Genomic DNA, 20,955 nt, shown 5'->3' on the forward strand with positions numbered 1-20,955 from the left:
CGGGGCCCCTCTGGCGGCGGGGTCGCGGCGGGCGCCGGCCGGGCCGGGCCGGGCCTGGGTTCGCTCTGCGGCGCGGCCGTCCCGGGCTGCCGCGGGCCTCCCTGAGCCCTGTGGTCGGGCTCAGTGCAGGCTTTTTCCGGGCACGTTCTCCGCTGCGCGCTTGCAGCTATCGTGCAATCTTCGCACCCACCCAGGGCAGAATCGCGGCTCTGGATTCAGAGTTGCTTAGCTGCCTTCTTCGCATCCTGAAGCTACAAAAGGGCTTATCCTGGAAAAAGCGTGTATGAAAGTGGCGATAAATATGTCTAGTGACCTGAAAAAACTGAGCTGACTTCTTTTGTAGTTAATAATAATAAAAGCCTTCGTGGCATAATGAAATATGAACTATTTAAAAAAATGCTTGTTATTGCAAGCAGAGTATTGCACATACAAWCTTAAACTATGTTAAGAACTTTCAGGAGAGTTTATAAGTTTCAGCTTGGAAAAAGTTTATGAACACTGAGCAGAGGTGATGTTGATGCTTAAAATTGATACGTCACTTCTGAAATTGCTTTATGGGGGCTCAGTTTGTTTTGAGTGGTTTACTTTTTGACAATATAGCTTCCTTTTCTATTTTTCTATTTTTATCATTAGTGGTCTGATAACAACTGTCTACTACAAGTAAGAAGTTTACCTTTTCTCYTTCCCTCCCCACCTCCACTGATGTGTAGCTTTCAAGAGGTTTGTAGAACAGATGAGTTCTAAGGAGTGGTCAGAGAGAGAAGAGGACTGAGATGCAGTGGACTTTGTTTTCAACATGAGTTCCTGGGGCTACTTTTCCCAGACCTCCTCTACTTGTTTCTCTCCTTCCTTTGTTTGCTACTTCTTTAAGTCAAATCTCAATTACTGTACTGAGGTAACTGATTGTTTTGCTGAACTGTTAGATCCTATCCTAAAAAATGTTTAAGCCTTCTAACAACTCCCTTAATAGTTTTTTGGAACTCTGCAATTATCTATGTAGTAGTATTGCAATATTTGGGCTGAATATTGCAGATCATTAGGGTCATTGTAATATGACTTTGTAACCTATTTACCTTAGAAAATATATTCTGATCCTGACTTGAAAATAGACCATCTTTTCTATTAAAAGCAATTGCATTTTCTTTAGTCCTTGCTTGGCTTCAGCTTAACTGGTAGTAAGAGTGAGAGGCAACTGCATTCACTTCACCACTTACATGCCATTACTGGCTGACTTTATATATAAAGTTTGTTAAATAGGTGCTATATTCTAGTACTTTCAATTCACAACAAATCACTGGTTTTACCAAACTATGTTAGCCTGCTACCTGTGTCGCTATCACCRAAGTTAAGGTACCTTCCAGCCCGTGTGTCCGAAGGGATCACGTGTTTGAAGAGGTGGCAACAAAATGCATCTTAATGTATGTGAAGTTCTGATATCCAGTGCAAAGAATAATAACAATCACTACCATCTTAATRCATATTTAAATTATGTACGAGAATGCTAGAATTTGTAGATAACTTCATGAAAGCATCTAGGTAAAGTAAGGCATTTTTCCATCAGACTTCCACTTCATCTTGTAAAGACAATTCATAAGATACTTGGAATCAAGTTGAAATTGATAAAAATTCTTTTTAACATCTGGTGATTGTCTTCTGTGAACTCTACCACCAGATGGTGTTATAAGATTTGAGMTATGACATGACTCAAGCTGGTTATAGGAAAAATAAGAGGCTATTATACATTATAACTTCTTTCTTTCATAAAAATGTATTTCTTTTCTAAGTGACTTGTCTAGTTCTCCTAGGCTCTTTCTCATTTTGATCTCAAGTTGATGAAGTCCCCAATAATCAGCCCTGGGACCAAGTGTCTRTATTACAGAGGTGTAGGCATTCAGTCAGGACCCTGTATTGCCATTGCCTCATTGACAAATAATTCCCTGCTCAGTGTTTGGGATCCTTAACTTGGCTTTACTTGACATGAAMGGTCCAAATACTTACAGGTAACCTGACTACTTTGACTTGAGAATTTCAGACCACTCTTCAGTGGTTCTTACTAGTCTATAGTGACTGCGTAAATAGAGTAAGCCTAATGACTGACTAAATCCTCTCCTATGTGGTCTCTAGTGACTATATAGACCCTTCTTCAGGAGTCTGAATCATCTTGCCAAGGCCAAGTACCTACTTCTGTAGTTTTGCGATAGGCTGGGTGGATACAGTAGGTTGTTTTGATTTGACTTCTAAGTCCCTATTTCTTAGCTTGCAATCTGTAAAGGAGACAAACTATGCATGCTTGTGAAGGGTCTTACGAGGATAAGTATGCTAGGAAGAAAAGAAAGATACAACCAACTGTTGCAGAAATAAGTGACAGGTAATTCTGTCATTCTTGTGAGGGTCTGTTGGTTGAAGATCTCTTACRAAACAACACAAGGTTATTAAAAGCAACTAAAATTCTGTTATAAATCACAAATATACTTAACTGAAGTAGCTTATTTGTCCCAGATTGTAGATCATTACATTGATTCTTAATAAAACTTTACCTCAATCATTAAGTTACGTTTGAAGCTGAAAAAAGTAATGATAGGAGGAGTACAAAGACAGTGCTCCTCTGCAAGGAGGTGAGAGGAGTCGCAGCTGAAGCACTGTGTCCCATTTTGGGAATTCGTTGAAGASTGTTGTAGGCAACTTGGAAAGAGGAAGAGGATTTTTGATAGGTTCAGAAAATGTGATGCTTGAGAAGACATCTGAGGAAACTGAGTTTGCATAAGTCTGGGGAAGAACTATGGATATATAGGAAAACAAAAGCAGTTGTAGTATAAAATTATAAGTGCTTCTAAATCACACAATACAGTGGTGATGATGAACAACTTCCCATTCATATTAGGAGAATTTACATCTCTGAATCTTTCAGTGTTTGAAAAGCTGCTGAAGGTAAGATAGCCATAAGATATTCTTTGCTTTCACTGTGGAGGAATGTTTGACTTAACTTTACCGCTAGGAAAGCTTAGGTTGGATACTAGGAAATTATTTCTAAATCTGACAATAAGTGAGCTCTRAAAGAGGTTTTGTTAGGGACACTGGGCTGTCTTTTATTGGACATATTTATAAACTGATCAAGTAGATGCCTGCCTGGAGTAGTTTAAGCATACTTCATGCTGTCTTAGTGTCAGGGTAGTCTACCCAGGTAATCTTATGAGTCTTTTCTGATCCTGTGTATTTGTAATGAGATTCCCTTAGGTTAATGGATGAGAAAGCATTTTCATGAAATATTAAGTAAACTTATTTTAAACTGTGAATGGCTAAAAGTGGGAGGGATTTTTGTGTTTGTTTTCAACTATCTTATGGAGATTTGTAGTTCACTGCTTCTGTGTGAGTTGCCATACTGATTCTCATAGGTCATGCTTATTTGAACTTAATGATATCTTCCTGCTAGTTGAAATATGATAATAGGCTGAACATGTACACTGACTTACTRATGTTGCTTTTCTAGAACTGAGAAAAGGATCTATAATAATGGAAAAAATGAAGCTAACATTGCATATATGCAAGGAACCTAAAAAGATGCAGTTCAATTGTGGCTTAAGGTGTATACACTCTTCTGGTTTACCTGAAGTTAGAGTAGATGTTAGTGAAAACTCTGTGTCAGATATTTCCGTGCGTATGCTCATGTGTTTGCGTAGGTATTTCTATACAATCCCTTATCTCCTGTGTACTGTCTCTGTATATTTTAAAAAGCCAACAATGCTCATGGGGTAACATGGAAACAGTTCCTGCTAGATGGCTTCTAGGCAATTTAGTGGAGTGAACTTTATTACTTTTAACAGGAACTTAAAGAGCTTTGATCGCTGAAATAACTCTTCTGTCTTCCTTGGCTCAATGTCAAAAGAGTTGAGGACTTGAGAGCCCTGTTGAAACATTTGCTGTATAGTGGTGCTGTCTCAGTGTGGAGAGGTCTAGAGTGTCCTCCGTCTGTCCTCAGTGGCCCTCGGTCTGTTAGGAAGCCAAAGTTAGCCCTTGGAGAGTGGAAGGAATTAAACCCGAAGTCTTGTACCTTGTGCAAACATTCTAACTACAAGGCTGTARTACAGTTATCTCTATTGCTATGTTCAAAAAAAGGTTTGATCACAACGTAGTTAGTGCAGTGCATGACTCCATTAGTGTGATAAGACAGAGCAACGCTGCCAGTCGTAACTTAACTAGAGCAAGTCCTCTAGTTTTTGGCTGTTGACCAGGTTAGGTTGCACAGGTCAGCATCTCAGTAGGTAAAGTGCCTCCCACATGTGCCCAGAAGTAATGTTAAGGCAATTAGCAAAAGCGGCAGTCTAGCAAGGTGATGCATAGTGAATTCAAGTGCCTGCCAGGCAAAGAATCTGGGAGGAAGGTAGTTTTTAAATGTTGGTGCCTCATTCCTTAGATATTCTGCTCAAGGTGATGAAATTTGAATGTATGCATCTTTATTCTTGTGATGAATTACTTGCTTTTGTACAGCATTCACACAACTGTACAGGGCTTTGATGTTTGGAGCAGCATATAATACATGGAAATGATTTTATACCCATATAATTTTTTTCCTAACAAGAAAATCTACCTCTCTTAACAAGCTTTAATAAAACATTATTTAGACAGGCTCCTGGATTGCTTTGTAGCATTTCTTTGGTGCAATGGGAGGTCATTTATAACTTTCAAAGGTCTGTGTGTTATCCTCTAGATTTTCCTGTGAAAAGACCAAGCTTCTCAGCAGATAAGCAAAGTGACTTATGCTGATAATCAGACTAAATAGGGTCTAGCCTAGCAGTGACTGTTCGAGTGCTTTGCAGAGCCTAAATACTCTTTCRTTCCTAATTCCTCAGAGCAAGATACTTCTCTTCAGGTCAAAGTGAATTTATCTACATTCCATCCTCCCTTAAGCCAACTAAAGATTTTATGAATGCCATTGTGGTTAATTGCTTCTTTCCTCTGTGCAGTCTTCTCTTTTCCTGTTTCTGTGGCAGCTGTATTGCTCCTATTTGGGATGTGACTCGGCTCGAATATTTGTGTGATCAGGTGCTGCAGGAGAGAAGTCACTAAGGCCAAAGGAGTGACATTGCTGTGAGAGGCTGAGGAAAGCGTTGCTGTAGAACATCCTGCCWTGGTGAGCATCTTGGCTCTCCTTTTGTCAAGTGTACAGTATCCGGTACTATCTGTAGGGTCATGCAGCTTTTAGACAGGCCTTTAGAYGGACCAGAACTGCTGCTCTCTTTGAGGCCTCCCGAGGATTTCCAGGCAGCTGGAATGCTGGGCTGTCCGCCCCACTCCATCACACTTGTGGCTTTATATAGTCAGAGTGTTCAGCCATTGATCTGTAGCAGATTTAGCCTTGACACACGTTTTTAATGTATGTTATCTAGTAAGGTTGAATAACTGTGGACAAATGAATGYTGTAGCAGGAAGTAGCCTAATGCCTTATTTTCTTTGTAGACTATTTTTGTTTGTGGGAAGTGTTCTCCAAAATCTCTTTAACAGACTTACTTTTCCATTCAATCTGTATGGTGTTTCCAAGCTCTGAGCAGATGCAGGCTGTGGGCAAGTTGCATTTACCTCACATATCTACAGAATACATCCACTCTGTTTAAAAACAAACAGACAAAAAATCCCCTATAGATCAGTAACTTTCTGTCAGGATGGAAAGTTGTCTTAACATTTCATTTATTTTGCAGGCTTTACATTTTGGTGTTGAAGTATGTATCCCTTCTCCATGGTGGTCCTGTCATTTTGGCAAAAACTTGCCTCTGCTTGAAGTTCGATTATGCCTATGTGTTTTTACCAGGTCCCTTTAACAGCCTGTAAGAGGTAATTCCCCAAGCCATATAGCATGTTAGTGATTTCAAAAGCATAAACTGTTAAACCTGCTAAAAGATTGGAGGTTATTCAGTACTGAAAGTGTTGGATTATTATTTTTCTTTAAGAACTCAGATATACCCGCCTTTATACAGAGAAAATTCTGCTTTTGAAGTTTCTCTGTACAAAAGTTTTATGGTTAAACTGACCAATGTCAATTTATCAACAGGGTAAAATGCCTTAGCTGAGTAAATGGCTCACAAACTGTCTAGTTCTTTTTACTGTCTCATAGTCAATGAAGAAATATTTTGTATTTATAGTGTTTTTCAAAGTACTTTTCACAAAGTACTTTCTCAGTGATTTCAAAGTGCTTCCTAAAATAAGCTGCAGTTTTCAYAGTAGGACCTGGGAGAAAGCTAAGCATGAAGGGAAGTGATTTTGCTCTATGTAGACAGTAAGTCAAAAGGTTAACTGGAAATAGAGCATGGGTCTGTTTTCTCCTGGTCCCCGTAGCATTTACTAAATCTCTGTACATCTGAGTATTTGCCTCTAAGGGCTTCTCTCCGTGGAGATGAAAGTTTYACTTTTCATAGTGACATCCAATAGCATTTGAATTCCTTTAGTATTTTTAGTACTTTGTCATAAGTAATGCCAAGTTGATTGGGCAGTTAGCCTTAAACTCTTCCTGTAATAGTGTATAGTTACTATATGTTTTAATTAGCTAAAACAGGTGTGGTGATAGCTCTGTTGAGAAAGCTCTTTAATGTTATGCGGTAACTGATGCCAGCAAGTCACCATACTTACTGACTTATYTGTCCTGATTTAAGTCCCACATTGATGTTTTACCCTTGTGTAGGATGAATTCCGTAAATACYTGAGTAATTTTAAGCAAGATCCTGAACACATGTAGGGTATTATTCTATTAATCTACAAAGTAGTGCTGGTGAAGAATACCAGGGGATTAGAACACCCCTTAATGCCTAAGGAAGCTATCTGAAATTGGTGCAGGGCTTAGCACCCTTGCTTTTCAGGGAGTAACCTCATGTTAATCCCATTAAAATAGCTTTCCTATACTGACCAAGCATTCAAAACATTGTCACTTGGATATAATCATAAATAATTCTTTGATATGCTGTAACTGCACCTGTGTGTAAGAATTATGCTGATGAGATGTTTCCGTTCTTGCATATCTGATAGCTTACTGGAAAACGGTCCTGGAGGTTGAAACATCTTATTTTTTAATCTCCTTATTARCCCAAATTAACCTAAATCATCTTTAGCTGTTGTCTCAGCTTAAGTATGTTTAAAAACAAGTCATGCTCTTTAYACATGTTTTCAAACAATTGCAAAATAATTTGTTCTAAAACTTCGTATATCTGTGTTCTGACCTCCCATGAAGGCACATGCTTTTGCAWGCACATCACTGATACCATGTGAGCTTATATGTGAGCAGTGTGCGACCCAGGCTGATGCCAAGTTCTGAATAATCTTGTACCTTTGTTGGGGGTGCTTTGTCAAAATAAAGAGGTATCCTCTGTGCTTCAAGTACATCAAATGCCCATGTGATGAAAGCTAGAGAATGCATAATTAAGCACTGTTTAACTCAAATATTTCAGTGAGATCAAGAATCGTACCCAAGGAATGCTGGCTAGGTGAAGTCAGGAATCCTTTTGGTGACTGAATCTCCTGTTGTGCTTCACATGAGTTTGTTTCGGTATGATGATGAGAATTTCTTGTTAGGCAGAAAACTACTTCCTCTGTTATCCGAAGATTAAAGGGCTGTTACAACTCAGATTTTTTCCGTTTATGCTGAACTGATGTTGGTGTGTATATATATATATAAACTGTAAGCAGACATGCAAATCTGGAGGAAGGAGTTATTTGTCAAAGAACCTCATTTCTGAATTAGAGTGGGTTTTGCTGACCCTTTTTTTTTTCCGTTTGTTTGTTTACAGTTGGATAATGCCACTGAAAGTCAGAGCTGTTTTAGCTCTGTGTAATCTGGATTTGGTGAAAATCCAGTTCCTGTTCAACCCTTTGCTCAAAACTTCTGTACAGTACTAGATTCTGAGAGTTTAATGCCCCAGGTCTAGAAGGCTGATGGTAAATAATTGAAATTAACTTTGTAGGGTAGACTGTGGGAACGACATATGTATGTATATATACGATTCAAATATGTTAGGTACCCATGTGATAAAGTTAGAGAATGTGCATTAAAACACTGCCTAGGTAAGTGTTTTGATGTATATATACATGCAGTTCTTATGTAGGTCAATGAGAAAAATAATAAGTCCTAAATGATTTTAGGTTTCATTTTACAGAGAATAAATGAACTTGCAAACCTTTAATATTGTCATTCTTTGCTGTCATAAATAACATTTGTTTTCTTTGAGCTTTAAGTGTCTCTTCCTACCTAAGCTGCCCTGTGTACCAAAATATTGTAGTTTCTCCCACTCGACATCCTCAGTTCCTTATCTTGCTGATCATCCTAGCTGAAAAGTTTTTGCTAATCTGAGTTATTGAGAGCGATAGGTGTCTGTTTTTTTGTAGAATAAGCACCATATCTTGGAAAAAAAAAAAAAAAAAAAAAAAATAAAGGGAAACAATGTTTGATAGCTTTTTAGATGACTACTTAAAACTATGTTATCTTTTGAAGAATGTTGACCATGTGTAAGAGAGCTATGTATTCTGTTAAAGATATTCAGCACAGGTGTATTCATGAATAGTGATTCTTATTTTTACTTTCCTTACTAAAGATAGAGAAATGGTGGGAAAGATCCCATTTTTTTTAATTATTGTTATTTGTAGGTACGGAATAAGATCTTTCCAGAGTAAGAAGCATGGTTCGAGAACGAAAATGCATATTGTGTCACATTGGGTACAACTCAAAAAAGGTAAGTAATTATTGCTTTACACCTCGCATGAATAGGTAATTATATATAAAATATTTATGACAAATACTTCAATCTAAAGAAAAATGTGGGAAATAAAGAGTTTTTATTCCTGTACCAGGAATGTATTAGTTCTAGATCTATTGCAAATCAAATAATATAGTTACATGTGCTTTAGAGTGCCCTCCTTGAAAAGGGCTGTGTAGTATCCTTGATTCTGAATATTAAAAATAGTAGAAGGTTTGAGGATTTATTTTATATTGTTTAGAGATAATAAAGGGAAAAACACTCAATCCATTCATTTGTAAATTATGCTGTGTTAAGAATGCTATGTAATACACTCTTAATTTCTTTTTCTTTTTGACTTTTGTCTGTTTCCCTATGGAAGGAGAATGTGAAATGATCCCGAGCAGCTCATTAACTTCTTGATTTTTATATATATATATATATATCTTCTGTTTGTTTATTGAATGTAATTCAAACCCTGCACTGAAACAGATTTTTTTTAAAAATAAATTTTTTATATATTGCTTAGTGACATGGTACATGAGCACACGAATATGTTGCAAGTGCTAATGTATTAATTCGCATAACTCTTTCAGGTTGAAGGTATTGCTTTCCCTTGCAGATGAAAATTCAGGGACTGAGGAGGATAGTGCTTAATACCTGTTCTTTGAAGACTTCAAAATACTTTGGCTCAAGCAGGAAGAAAAAGTGAAAATCTTCTGAACTGTTTTCTATCCCTAAGTTATGAGTAATCTTTCTCTTCCAGCAGGTTTTTCCACAATTAATTATACTACCATTGTAGTTCATGGCTCAAGGTTGGTCTAAACAACAAGCTGTCTTGTTAGGTACATCTTAGTTTCCAAAATGTATCCATCAGAGTAAAATAGTATGTGATGATGAAATTACAGCTGTGTCATAATGTAAATCCAGAGAGACTGCTCACATTGTGCAGGAAAATACAGTGTTACAAATATTGTCATGCTTGAGAGTAGTATCAGTCAGCTTTTTAACAAAAATTGTGATTGACAGTAATTTGTCAAAAAACAGAATAATAAACTTCGCTGCATACGTTTGTTTGACTTTCTCCTGGGATTCCGCTCACTTTGTTTTGAATTCTAATGACTCCTTTATGTCCTTGCTCAGGAAAGGTAACATTATACGACTTTGACAGGATAACCGCTTGTGCTTCCACGGTCRAAGAAACAGAAAAAAAGACTGCTACAGCTCTGATGGAGCAAATTACACTTTCCTGCAGCACAGTATAGTTCTCAACACTGAGCTTTTCAGAAACAATACACCATTTTTTGTTATGACCAGTTCTACTTTTTTTTCCCCTGTTCTTGAAGGAGATGGAAGAACACATGAGAAGCATGCTTCACCACAGAGAACTTGAAAACCTGAAGGGAAGGTATGAGAACAGTCTTGCATCCTTCCTCTCTGTGCAGCTTTTATCACTCTCTTTTGTCACTCTCTGAGGCAACTCATGTATTATTTCCTGTAACAGCTGAATTCCACATAGTTAGTTTTATACTGCAAACTTATTTGCATGCCTTATGATAAAGCTGGCAACAGCCCACATTCTCTGAATGTATAAGTCTCGGGAGACTTGGTAACTGAAGCAAATGATGTGGGGAAAAATAGCTCTCTTGTATTTCTTAGGCTCTTGCAAGATTTTTAAAWTAAATCATTTGTGTCTAGGCATTTTCATACTTAATTTTTTGGGAGCACAAGAATTCTGACTTTGCAATAATAACTGTGAACAGCAATAGAGATTGCTTTTACATCACTGAAAACTTTTTAAAAGGAATGTAAAAGCAATTATTGATCTTTTGAAACTTTACGTCCAAGATGCTAGCCTTTTCATAAAGGCTGCATATGTATTTGTGTGATGGGCTTGTCTTCTGCAACACTGGTACAATTGTTTGGTTAAGCGGGAGACCTAACCAGGATGCATGGTTTCCATGCCTTTATTTATATACTTTGGAAACTAGAGGGAGGGACTTAAGGGGTATTCAAATATCATCCTCGTACTATGGACCAGGATATAAGAGGAGTGCAYTCAAAAGTCCGTTAATGTGTGTGACTTTTGAGGTAGCCAGAGAAATCAGACAGCCTGCACTTAAATATTTGATATAAAGATTACTTTTTAATCATCTTGCACCACAAACTTTATTTGAAAACAGCAAATTTATTTTAAACAGCTTTTAGTGGAGTAAGTATTGATCATCTTTCAACTCCTAGAAATATGAGAGAGGAAATCTTTTCTGTTGGTTCATATATTTTGAATCCATTGAAGAAAAGTTACAGATTACTTTCGTTTTCAGGTTAATTGTTAGTTTACGTAGCTTTCATTGTTTTGTGCAAAATGAGAGCTACTGGTATGGCTCTAGAGCCTATTCTATAAAAGCAGAGTGAATCTAAGACACTGATGGACACTAACGCCATCACAGTTAAGGTGTGCCAGTGTGAATTCTAGTGAAACTCTTGAATTGTTTTATTTTATAATGTTACAAAACTAGATAAAATTAGAAATTTATTTCTCTTAAGTAACATTTTACATGCAAAGTGTATGTATAGCTGCAAAAAAAAAGTGTGTTTGGAGAATGAGATTGCACTACATAGCTGCTACGGTTGAATATAGTTGCTTAAGCCAGCTGTTTAGTGTTTTATGCTACTGTTGAGTATAATTGCTAAGTATTGCTGTAGTTTGTCTAAATCAGCTAACTAGTATGTTTCTAGGTTAAGTCTTTCAGAAAATGTGTAGCTTATGAGTATGCCAGCTTATATCTGCAAACATTTCAAAATTTCTCATTAAAATAAAAAATAACCCTTATTGAAGCACAGTTATGGCATTGCAAGGCACCCCATTTGCAACCTGTGTTTTGGTCTAAAATGAGTTTCTGCCATCTCTGATACACAAAGACTACAGCTAAGACTTCGGCTCTGCAGTGCCTAGTGCTATATAAATTTTATGCTATGTAAGTAATAAAGAGACTGTTTACCTTAAAGTGCATGCTGACTAATAGTAATGCACCTCTGTTACCCAATTTCTACTTCCATCTACTATTTGATTAATTTTTCCAAGACTTCACAGCAAGTTAGTAAACTGGTGAAAGAACATTTGTATCCAGAATATCTGTTGAWCAGTTCGTTGTTAGGCAAAGGCTGTGATCCATCAAAATATTAAAAATATATATTGAGAGGAAAATTAAATAATTTTTCCCTCCTGAACCTAAATTTATTGTTACAGTGAGACTCAAAAAATGTTCAGGTTGTTCAGATTTCCAATTTACAAGGTCATTGTTGTGTCACATTGAGAAAATGTAGTTTCTTGGCAGCTGTTTCATTTTCAAATAAAAGTTGCTTCACGGTAAAGATGAAGTGCATAAGAAAATTAGTATTTCTTTTCCTCATTTCCCCTCTTCTTCTGTTACCATCCTTTGTTCAGCCTTATGTTTCTTATTTTTTCTGAATTCAGCTACTGACTTAAAAAAAAAAAAAAAAAAAAAAAAAAAGTAATCATCTTACTTTCCTCTGTGACATGCCCCATGTAATTGGGTCTTGGGAGTTAGGAAGATTCTGAAAATATGCCTTGGGTTAAATGCATTGTACTACATGAAATATGTAATCCGCTGCACTATTGAGAGTGAAAAAACATTTGTTCTATTACTGAACAGCTGGGAAGTGGTTRCTCAGAAACCAAATGTCTGCAGCCCTGGAAGTTTACGTAGGGCTGCTGGTCAACTAACTTGTAGAGCATTTCTATTCTGGACTTTCTTCTGACAGTAATTCTGATAATAGGGTGGATACAGGGACTGAAAGTGATGAAGACCACAGCTTAAACTTTCACATATTTTGACATTTTATTTTTGGCTAAGTCAATCTAATTCTAATTCATGACTTTCATCCAGGTAAAAGTAACTTTAAAAGTTATGTATTGTGTCCCCAGTGGTTTGCAGATGGTCTGACGCTGTTTCCTTATTTCAAATTAAATGAAATTAAAGTTTCATCAGTATTTCATAGTCTGTTGTTAAGATAACTGTTTTCATTACTTCTTGCAAATTCTTTGTCCTTGGAAGGTGTCTGTATTGTTACCATCCTAGTTCTCAAAATGAAAATGAATAAAAGACACCTCACTTCTTACCACACAGTAACAGCCTTGTGGTCTTCCCCTGTCTCTTCCTTCCTCTAATTTCTGTTTAGTGGATGTATTTTAGGAGCTTTTATTATTATTATTATTATTATTATTATTATTATTATTATTATTATTTTATTTTTTATTGAGGAGAGTGAGAGGAGACATGCTCCAGGTAGAAAATGTGAAGCACAAACAGCCTCATGAGCATGGTTAAACTATGTAACAGAGAACGCCACTGAAGTGTGTTAGGCCAGCATTTCCCACCTGCAGATTTGACATCCAACTGGAAGTTGTTTCTCAGACTTCCTTTAGGGAAGAGGTGAAGGAGACACACATATATTGGCTTAAGCTTTTCTCCTTTTAATTTAGCAGTCTCAAGGGCTAGAAGAATGTTRCTGAAACTTTTTGTGGTTGCTTTCATACTCTTGAAATCTTAATCAATACGAAGTATGTCAGTTGGACAATATGGCAATTAGATGTCGGGTATAAGGCTTTAGAGGGTCTAGTTTTATTTTGTTTGTTCTTAATTAAAACTGAAAATGAAATAATGCTCTTGTACAGAGGGATGTTATTGAATTTGCAATCTCAAGTACACATCCAGAAAATAATGCTGTTATCTAACAGTTTTCATATTGAGACTACTTTTGTCCTGTGTGTCTCAAACTGCTTTTGGCCTTCTTGCACAGATAAGACTGAGTGGTGTTTCAGAGGGACGAAACTCTGGTCTGTATGACGGGGGAATGCAAAAACATGATCAGTATGTGCTGTGGGAGGGTGCTCGATTCTGGCTGATACTTACAGGGCAGAGGAAAGGAAAGAGGTGAAGGAAATCAAAATTCCCTTAAGTGTAACCATCCAAACTCCCAGCAAATTGATCTTTATAATTGTTCACATGACAAAACTAATATTATTTGTTCTGCAGGTTCTTGTAGTTTAACTGAAGGACAGAGTTATAATCATTACCCTCTTGAGTCTTTTCCAGACTATTGAGTGGTCCAAGACCCACAGCTTAAGAACTAGTAACTTGCAAGTTAGAACCGAGTAGAAATAAGTTCTTTGTCTTTAGGGCAGCTACTAAGTCACTGGCTTTGTCCAAAGTAAGAACTCTGTAGTCAGYTTATAAACAAAGATGATGGACATTTTATGAAAGAATTGAGACATGGTTCTCGCAAAGGATTTGGAGGTTTCTCTAAGACTTACTGGTACCACTGAAGTATGTTTTGAGTTGAACTGTCCTTAAGTCGTAAGTGAAACATTATTTAAAAAGAGCACCTTTTTCAGGCAAGAAACTAGCTTTCTATTTACACTTTGCCTAGTGTGCTAACCTGAGTTAAAAATAAATCTTATTGGTAGTGTATAACTGTGCCATTTAATGAGTGCGGAGAGGATTCTGTTCTTTCTGATGCATTAATAAAATTTACTGAGTTGATTATCTTTGGGCTAATGAGTTAGCCCAAAATACAGTACATAATATGTGGATTTCAAATAATTATTAGTGAGTACAAAGTGTGCAAAATGAAAGAAACCCCTCTCCAGGAAACACAAGCTAAGTTTGCAAACTACTCACTTAGCAAGTAGAATTTGTCCAATTATTTGATCTGGAATTAGACTGCCATATAGAAAAAAATAAATGTAAATARCATAATATCTATGAATTAGCCAATTTAAAAGAAAACCTCTTCTGGCTGTACTTGAATGACATCATTAGTTAAATATCTGAACTATGTTAGTGTGAAAAACTGTGATTTCTAGGAAAAATAAATCTTGTTTGTTGTAGCTAGTTGCTAACTATTAAGCATTCCAGTAAGCATGCTGATTTAGTATCTTGAGTGAAGGTGCATCTTTCTTTTTCCTTCACATGTTATTTTATAGCTTTTTTAATGGAGACTCATGCTTGCCTTTTTTTTTTTTTTTTTTTTTATAGTTCCCAGTTTCTTGGCCCCAGGCTTGAGTTGTGTGTTGCTATTGTAGCACTACTTTTGTAACACTACCAGTTCATGTATCTCACGGGGATATGCAGTGCTGCTTTTAAGAATTAAATGGCAGAGCTGAAGAAAGCATTGCGAAGGCAGGCAGTGAGTCCTAAGTTGGTCCTAGTGATTTATTTGCAGTAGGCTATACTCTTTCTCTTTTTTTCTGGCTTTTTTTTTTAACCAGTTAACATATTTTCCTTATTTAGGTTTATTATTAACAAATCATTTCCTTAACATTGGAGTATCTGAAGGATTTGTCAGGAGAACAAATGAGATATTTTTAGGTTTCCTTAAAAAAAGTAATAACTTTAGCTCAGTATTCACTGAAACATGAGTAAAACCATTTGTCTGTCACAGCTGTCAACTTCTTCCATCTGAAATCATTTTTGTATTTTTTAAGATAAGTTTTCTAAAGTAGAAAGCAGACCTCGTGTGCATTTGAACCAAATAAAGTACAGTGAACTGAAGACACCCTCCCATCACTTGCTGTGCTGTGGAGTCTTTGAATTCCAGGCAGCAGTCTCAGCTGTCCCGGTTTAGGTTATGCTGTATCAGGATTGGCTGTATCCACGCACTGCCTCCTCCCTTTCTAAATTTCACTGGGGCAAGGCTTGAGGCAATGATTAAATGTAGAAGCTGTCACGAGGCTTCCTCAGTGCAGCTGGCACCGTGGATAGGCTTCAGAGCAGCTCCTGCTGGCTCTGTAAGCCTTCCACTCTGCCTCCTCGCTCACTATGTTTCCTCTGAAAAGATTTTGAGTACAACAATTCAAGAAGAATTTCTCATCCCAGTTTATACAGCTTTATTACCAAGTGTTTTACCTCTTGATTGTTGGAAAAAAATCTTTAAAAACTGACCATCAGAAAAGTAGACCTGAAAGAAAAAGCCAGAAAATTGAAGTAACTCAAATATGCTGAGCAAAACTTAGGTGCCTTGTACATAAGCTATTGGCTAAAGAGACAGGTGCCTTCAGAGGAAACAAAGCAAGACCAGGGTTATCTGCCATGCCTGTTGGCAGAATTGACAGTCCACCCTCTGCCTCTTTTCCTAGGGACAGCAACCATGAGTGCCGGGTGTGCAGGGTGACCCTGGTGGGCTTGTCAGCATATGCCAAGCACATCTCCAGCCAGCTGCACAAAGACAATGTTGATGCCCATGATAGAGAAGGGGAAGAGAAAGAAGAGGCAGAAGAAGAATACCTTGACAAAGAACTCATTCAACTAATCAAGCAAAGGAAAGAACGGAACCGGTGAGTTTTCCTTTCTCCTCTTAGATGTAGCGTCATAGAATTGCTTTTAACACAGTTGGTGCTGAGGCTTAGGTGCTTTTGAAATGTGAACTGCAGGCAGTCACAGGATTTATCATGAGAACAATCCAAGAACTATGTGGAAGTTGTAATTTCAGCATTTGATTCTGCTAAATGTTTTTATTCTGTTGTTTTTCTATATGTACAGAAGTGAAGTCAACTAGTTTCTGTTATAGATTAAAAAAAAAAAAAAACAGGTACATCTTGATTTCAAAGTCCCTAACATGGAATCAAGAGCTCTAATATTTTTATTTTCATATTTGATACTGTGTTTTTCAACTGAAGTGTTTAATACATGTGATAGCAGTGGGAGGAGAGTTTTTTGCTGTGTGAATCTGGTTAGACATCATTGTGGAATACACTTTTACGTTATGAAGCTCTGATTTATGATCTTTAAAATGAATTGGTGTGTTCTTTTAATATCATGGTCAAATCCTATAATCTGTCCTTGAATGAAATTTCTTACTTGTTTCCTATTGCTTGCCATTAGCTAACTGTAACTAGTGACTCACTGTGAAATACAGTGCTGCAGAGAGTAACAAGTATAGCCTTTTATTTTGCATGTGATGCCACATGKGAGTATTGTTAATGTTATATTCTGATTGGGACTATATTGTTTAAACAGAATTATGGCATAACAATGGTATTAAATGGGTGTATGAGTTTTGATTTTTGGCTCTTGCTTCCTGTGGCTAGAAATTCCAGTTAGTGTCTCAAACAGCAATTTGTGCATTTTGGTTTTGAAGCTATTCTGTCATACTGCCATGTCCCTGTACTTGCATGGTATATTTTGATATTGGTCAATGTAGGTAGTAACAATGTCACTTTTATTGCTTCTCTTCAGTAAAGGCATAATGCTATCAGTAATACTGGTATTCTGAGATAACTTACAAAATCTATCTCTGGATGCAGCTTTGGAAAAAAAATAGGTTACTAATACAGCAGACTTGTTTCCATTAGATCATAAGCTAGCTGAGTCGGTCCTTAGAACTAATGGTGTCACTTACACCATTCCTTTGACTTCTTTTCTTAGAGCTCCCTTTATCTTATGCAGTAGCCTGATAATAGGGTGATACCCATCTCCCCTTGGGCAGTAATTATTTGCACTCTTTTAGCACAACTGGAATGTGCTGGAAACTTGCACTATGAAGGGTGATGCAGTACAAATTTTCAGTTTACCTTGAAGTCATTTGTTTTATGAGCAGAAAGAGTGAAAGAGTTTTCTGTCTTTCTCGCCCAGGGACCTAGAGCACATATTCCTGAAAGGTCAGAAAGAAGCAGTTCTATGATCAGTTTTTTTTTTTTTAAAAAAAAAAAAAAAAAAAAAAAAGACTTCTCTTTTGGTAGGATAAATACTTAGAGCGTTTTAACTACTGACCCTGGGAATAGCTGTTGGCATTAAGGTAGCATTTATCTTTAAATGTACATGTGATAGATTTACTGTGTATTCATGACATGCTGCCAAGTGCAAGCATTATCCAAAGGGCAATGCATAGAGGTTCTGGGAGGCTCTTGCAGACTAATCATTGCATACTGTGGACTGTTTGTGTCCATTGGTCAAAACAAGACAAAATATTTTTGTATCTGAGGCACAACTTCTGTTAGTGTTTTACATGTATGTTTTAATTTGAGCTTTCTAAACTGAGATATGATATTGTTTTCTCCAGTAGCTAGAATAACTGCTCTTTGCAGCCTAAATTTCCTTCTATTTTGTATCAGTTCGCTCTAGTAATGCAATCTACCATAAGCAGAACAGTCTTCAGAGAAAGTAATCTTGTCCGGCTTAAGGTTTCCTCTATTTTGTAAAATCTACTCAAATCACAAAAAGGTTGTGCAACGGAAAATTGACTTTTTGCTTGTATTTTATTAGTCCAATAATTAGTAAGTAGAAAGTTAATAGAAATATTTAAGAATTACTCTGTTGAACTATCTCTGCTTCAAGTCAATTGTCTTTGTAAGAGCAGTTTTGGAATATCAGATTTAAGTAAAAGTGCAATGCTAGCCTTGAAGGTCAAACACTACGGAAGTCTAAGGAACAGAACGGCTAAATAAGTTTTTTCTTTTTCTTTTCATATAAAACGCTTTCTTCTCGGTGCAGATAAAATGAATTGAGCTTGTGTACTGTTGGATTTCAAGGGAATAGAGTGAAAAATTCAAGTTTCTCTAAATTGTTTTGCAGGCAAGCTGAACCATGCTGTGCAAACCAAGAATTAGAATGTGATGATAGGAGATCACAGAGAAGGCGAGAGGAAAGAGCTGCTTACAAAGAAAGAGAAGCTTATGATCAGTCATCATGGCATCATCATAATCCATCACAGAGGGACTGGAAATGGGAAAAAGATGATTATATCAGTCCTAGACAAGGCAAATTTTCACACTCTTTGAGGAACCCTAATATAAACAGACATCCAGGTGGCCCAAGGGGACGCTCTGGATGGCACCAAAATGTTTCAGGAAACTCTTCAAATCGGCATAACTATGGGAATTCTGGAAATGTTTGGCATCCAAGTGGGCGAGGAGGAGGAACATCAAATTGGCATCACAGTGCTAGAGGGAGAAATCCTAACTGGCACTCGGAAGGAACAGGTAATTTTTCTAGCTGGAATTCTAAGAGTTATGGAGGAAACTGGAAATCTGGTCCTCACGGTGCAAATAGCTGGAATTTTGGAAGCTCAGGAGATGCATATTCATTAGACCCAATTAATTATAATAAGGAAAGATATACGTGGCAGTGGCAGGAGAAGGACACCATGGATATTGTGCCATACAGAGATCGGAATAGTAGGCGTGAGTCGCTTGATTTTACTAGTGATAAACTTCCTTCTGAAGGGGCACTGGATTTTGGTACTACCAAGCAGCCAGAAAACAAAACTTCAAGAACCAGCGGAAAAAGTGGCAGTCCTTCTAGAGATAAAATGTATCGCTGGACTCCCTACCCATCCCAGAAAGCTGCCGAGCAGCAGTCACGGTCTGAAGATAATGTTTCTAAAACTYCAGAGAAAGCAGACTCTGTATTTTTGCCTCTTACTGATTCATCAATGAAAGTAAAAACTTGTGAATCCAATGCAGGCCTCCCAAAACTTAAAAAAAAGGAAGTACCTTCCCATACTAACGTGACCCTAGATTACCTTGATTCTTGCAAGGTAATGACAGACTGTTGTAGTGGTGAAAAGCCTGACAAAGATGATGGCAGGAGGAATAGGATGCCATCGCTGAAATCCCCTCTCCTGAATATCACAGACATGAAGCCTTCTTCCCTGAAGCAGGACACGCAGATTCTCTTAAAAAATGTCAAACTTCTGTTATCCTCAACTAGTGATGAACAACAGAATCATTTGAATGCGCTCAACTTGGAAACGAAGAGTTTTCCCTCTTGTGCATCGAAGCTGCCCAGCACATGTGCAGATAACTTACAAGGCAGCGGAGATGTACTTGGCRGCAATCTTGGAGAACCTGTTAATAACCTAAGTGAAACACAACCGAAGAGTGAAGACCTTCAATCCAGCCACTCCTTGCAAAATCCTCATTTAGACTCTTGCAAGGATACAAGTGATCAGAATATGGAAGAAGCTGGGAAAGTCTCTCCGAAGAGCAAGTTCCGACTAGATTCATTAGAGGATGTGAGTGATGATGAACTAACAGGGAGTGAAAAATSTGAAGCAAAAGTTGAAAAGTTGAGTTCTTCTGTTGGTTCTTGTTTACCCTGTGACGCTCCAGAAAGTAAGCCTGCTATATCTGAAGGGGAAGATGATGAAAAACCTGATGTTTCAGCTATTGTTTCTGCTGATCAAAAAGATTCTGCATTTCAGATGGAATCCACATCTCCATCAAGCAGTCAGGACCACTTGCATGTGGATTTGAAAACTGCCCAGGAAGGAGAAGGTGATGAAGAGCTTGTGAAGTCACGTGATCACTTTGAAATGGAAGGTTTTGAAAATCCTTCAGATCAGGAGCTGCAGAAGGGAGGAGGCCAATCATTAGGCCTCCTTCCTGATTTAAGCAAACTTGGCCTCCCTGCCTCTCTGCAAAGAGACCTGACACGGCATATTAGTCTGAAGAGCAAAGCTGGGACACATCTTCCAGAGCCTAATCTCAATAGTGCACGCCGGATTCGGAACGTTAGCGGTCATCGGAGAAGTGAGACCGAGAAAGAGTCGGGGCTTAAACCCACCCTCAGGCAGATTCTTAGTGCTTCCCGGAGAAATGTAAACTGGGATCAAGTAATCCAGCAGGTAACCAAGAAGAAACAGGAACTTGGCAAAGGTTTACCAAGGTTGGTAGCTTTCAAGTCTAAATATGCCTGTGGGGGGGGTGTAATGGAGCTTGCCCCAAACCTTAAACAAATTCCAGAATCCTACAGCTAAGACTTAAGAATGAATTTTGCTATACCACTGTCTTTTGCACATATAGATAATTTGAGTCTGTAAGATTTCTTGCTGCAGCAGACATCTGTCCGAAGGTAAGTAACTGTAACCTGCTGCTGAAGAGGTCACTTTGCTGCTCAGAGAAGTTAATTCTTATGAGTTCATAATGATTACTTAATATCTAAATATGGACGCTAGCATTGTATTTGCATTTCAAGTGCGAGCAAGTAGAAGAATGTAAAAAATGTAATGAGTGAACAATGTTGCAATTGCTTTTCCATGTATTTATACTGTAAGAAGTGCTTGCATTGTAGCAAGTGGAATAAATGATTCTTCCATTTGTTAACTGGATTTAGTCTGATGAGCGGTTTGTTTTTTGTGTTTGGAGGTAGCAGCTGTTTCAAATATTTGTAACTTTCTTTAAACCTTGTATAGGGACAATTCTTTCAAACCTCTTGCAAAG

At 37.5% G+C, this 20,955-nt stretch overlaps 1 protein-coding gene across 1 annotated transcript in view; it reads left to right on the forward strand.

Moving 5' to 3' along the window:
- The first annotated feature begins 5,704 nt into the window (after positions 1–5,704).
- The window catches only part of ZNF106 (zinc finger protein 106), a 39,894-nt gene continuing 24,643 nt past the window's right edge, over positions 5,705–20,955 (forward strand). Inside the window, exons 1-5 of the mRNA XM_085299865.1 lie at positions 5,705–5,826; positions 8,623–8,708; positions 10,058–10,119; positions 15,874–16,071; positions 18,308–20,401. Of these exons, the coding sequence (XP_085155991.1) occupies positions 8,655–8,708; positions 10,058–10,119; positions 15,874–16,071; positions 18,308–20,401 (2,408 nt within the window). The 5' untranslated portion in view covers positions 5,705–5,826; positions 8,623–8,654. The remainder of the gene's footprint in view (positions 5,827–8,622; positions 8,709–10,057; positions 10,120–15,873; positions 16,072–18,307; positions 20,402–20,955) is intronic.

Source organism: Rhea americana, unplaced genomic scaffold, assembly GCF_003343005.1.
Source record: "Rhea americana isolate MKP2758 unplaced genomic scaffold, rheAme1 scaffold_155, whole genome shotgun sequence".
In the NCBI taxonomy this organism is placed as follows: domain Eukaryota; kingdom Metazoa; phylum Chordata; class Aves; order Rheiformes; family Rheidae; genus Rhea; species Rhea americana.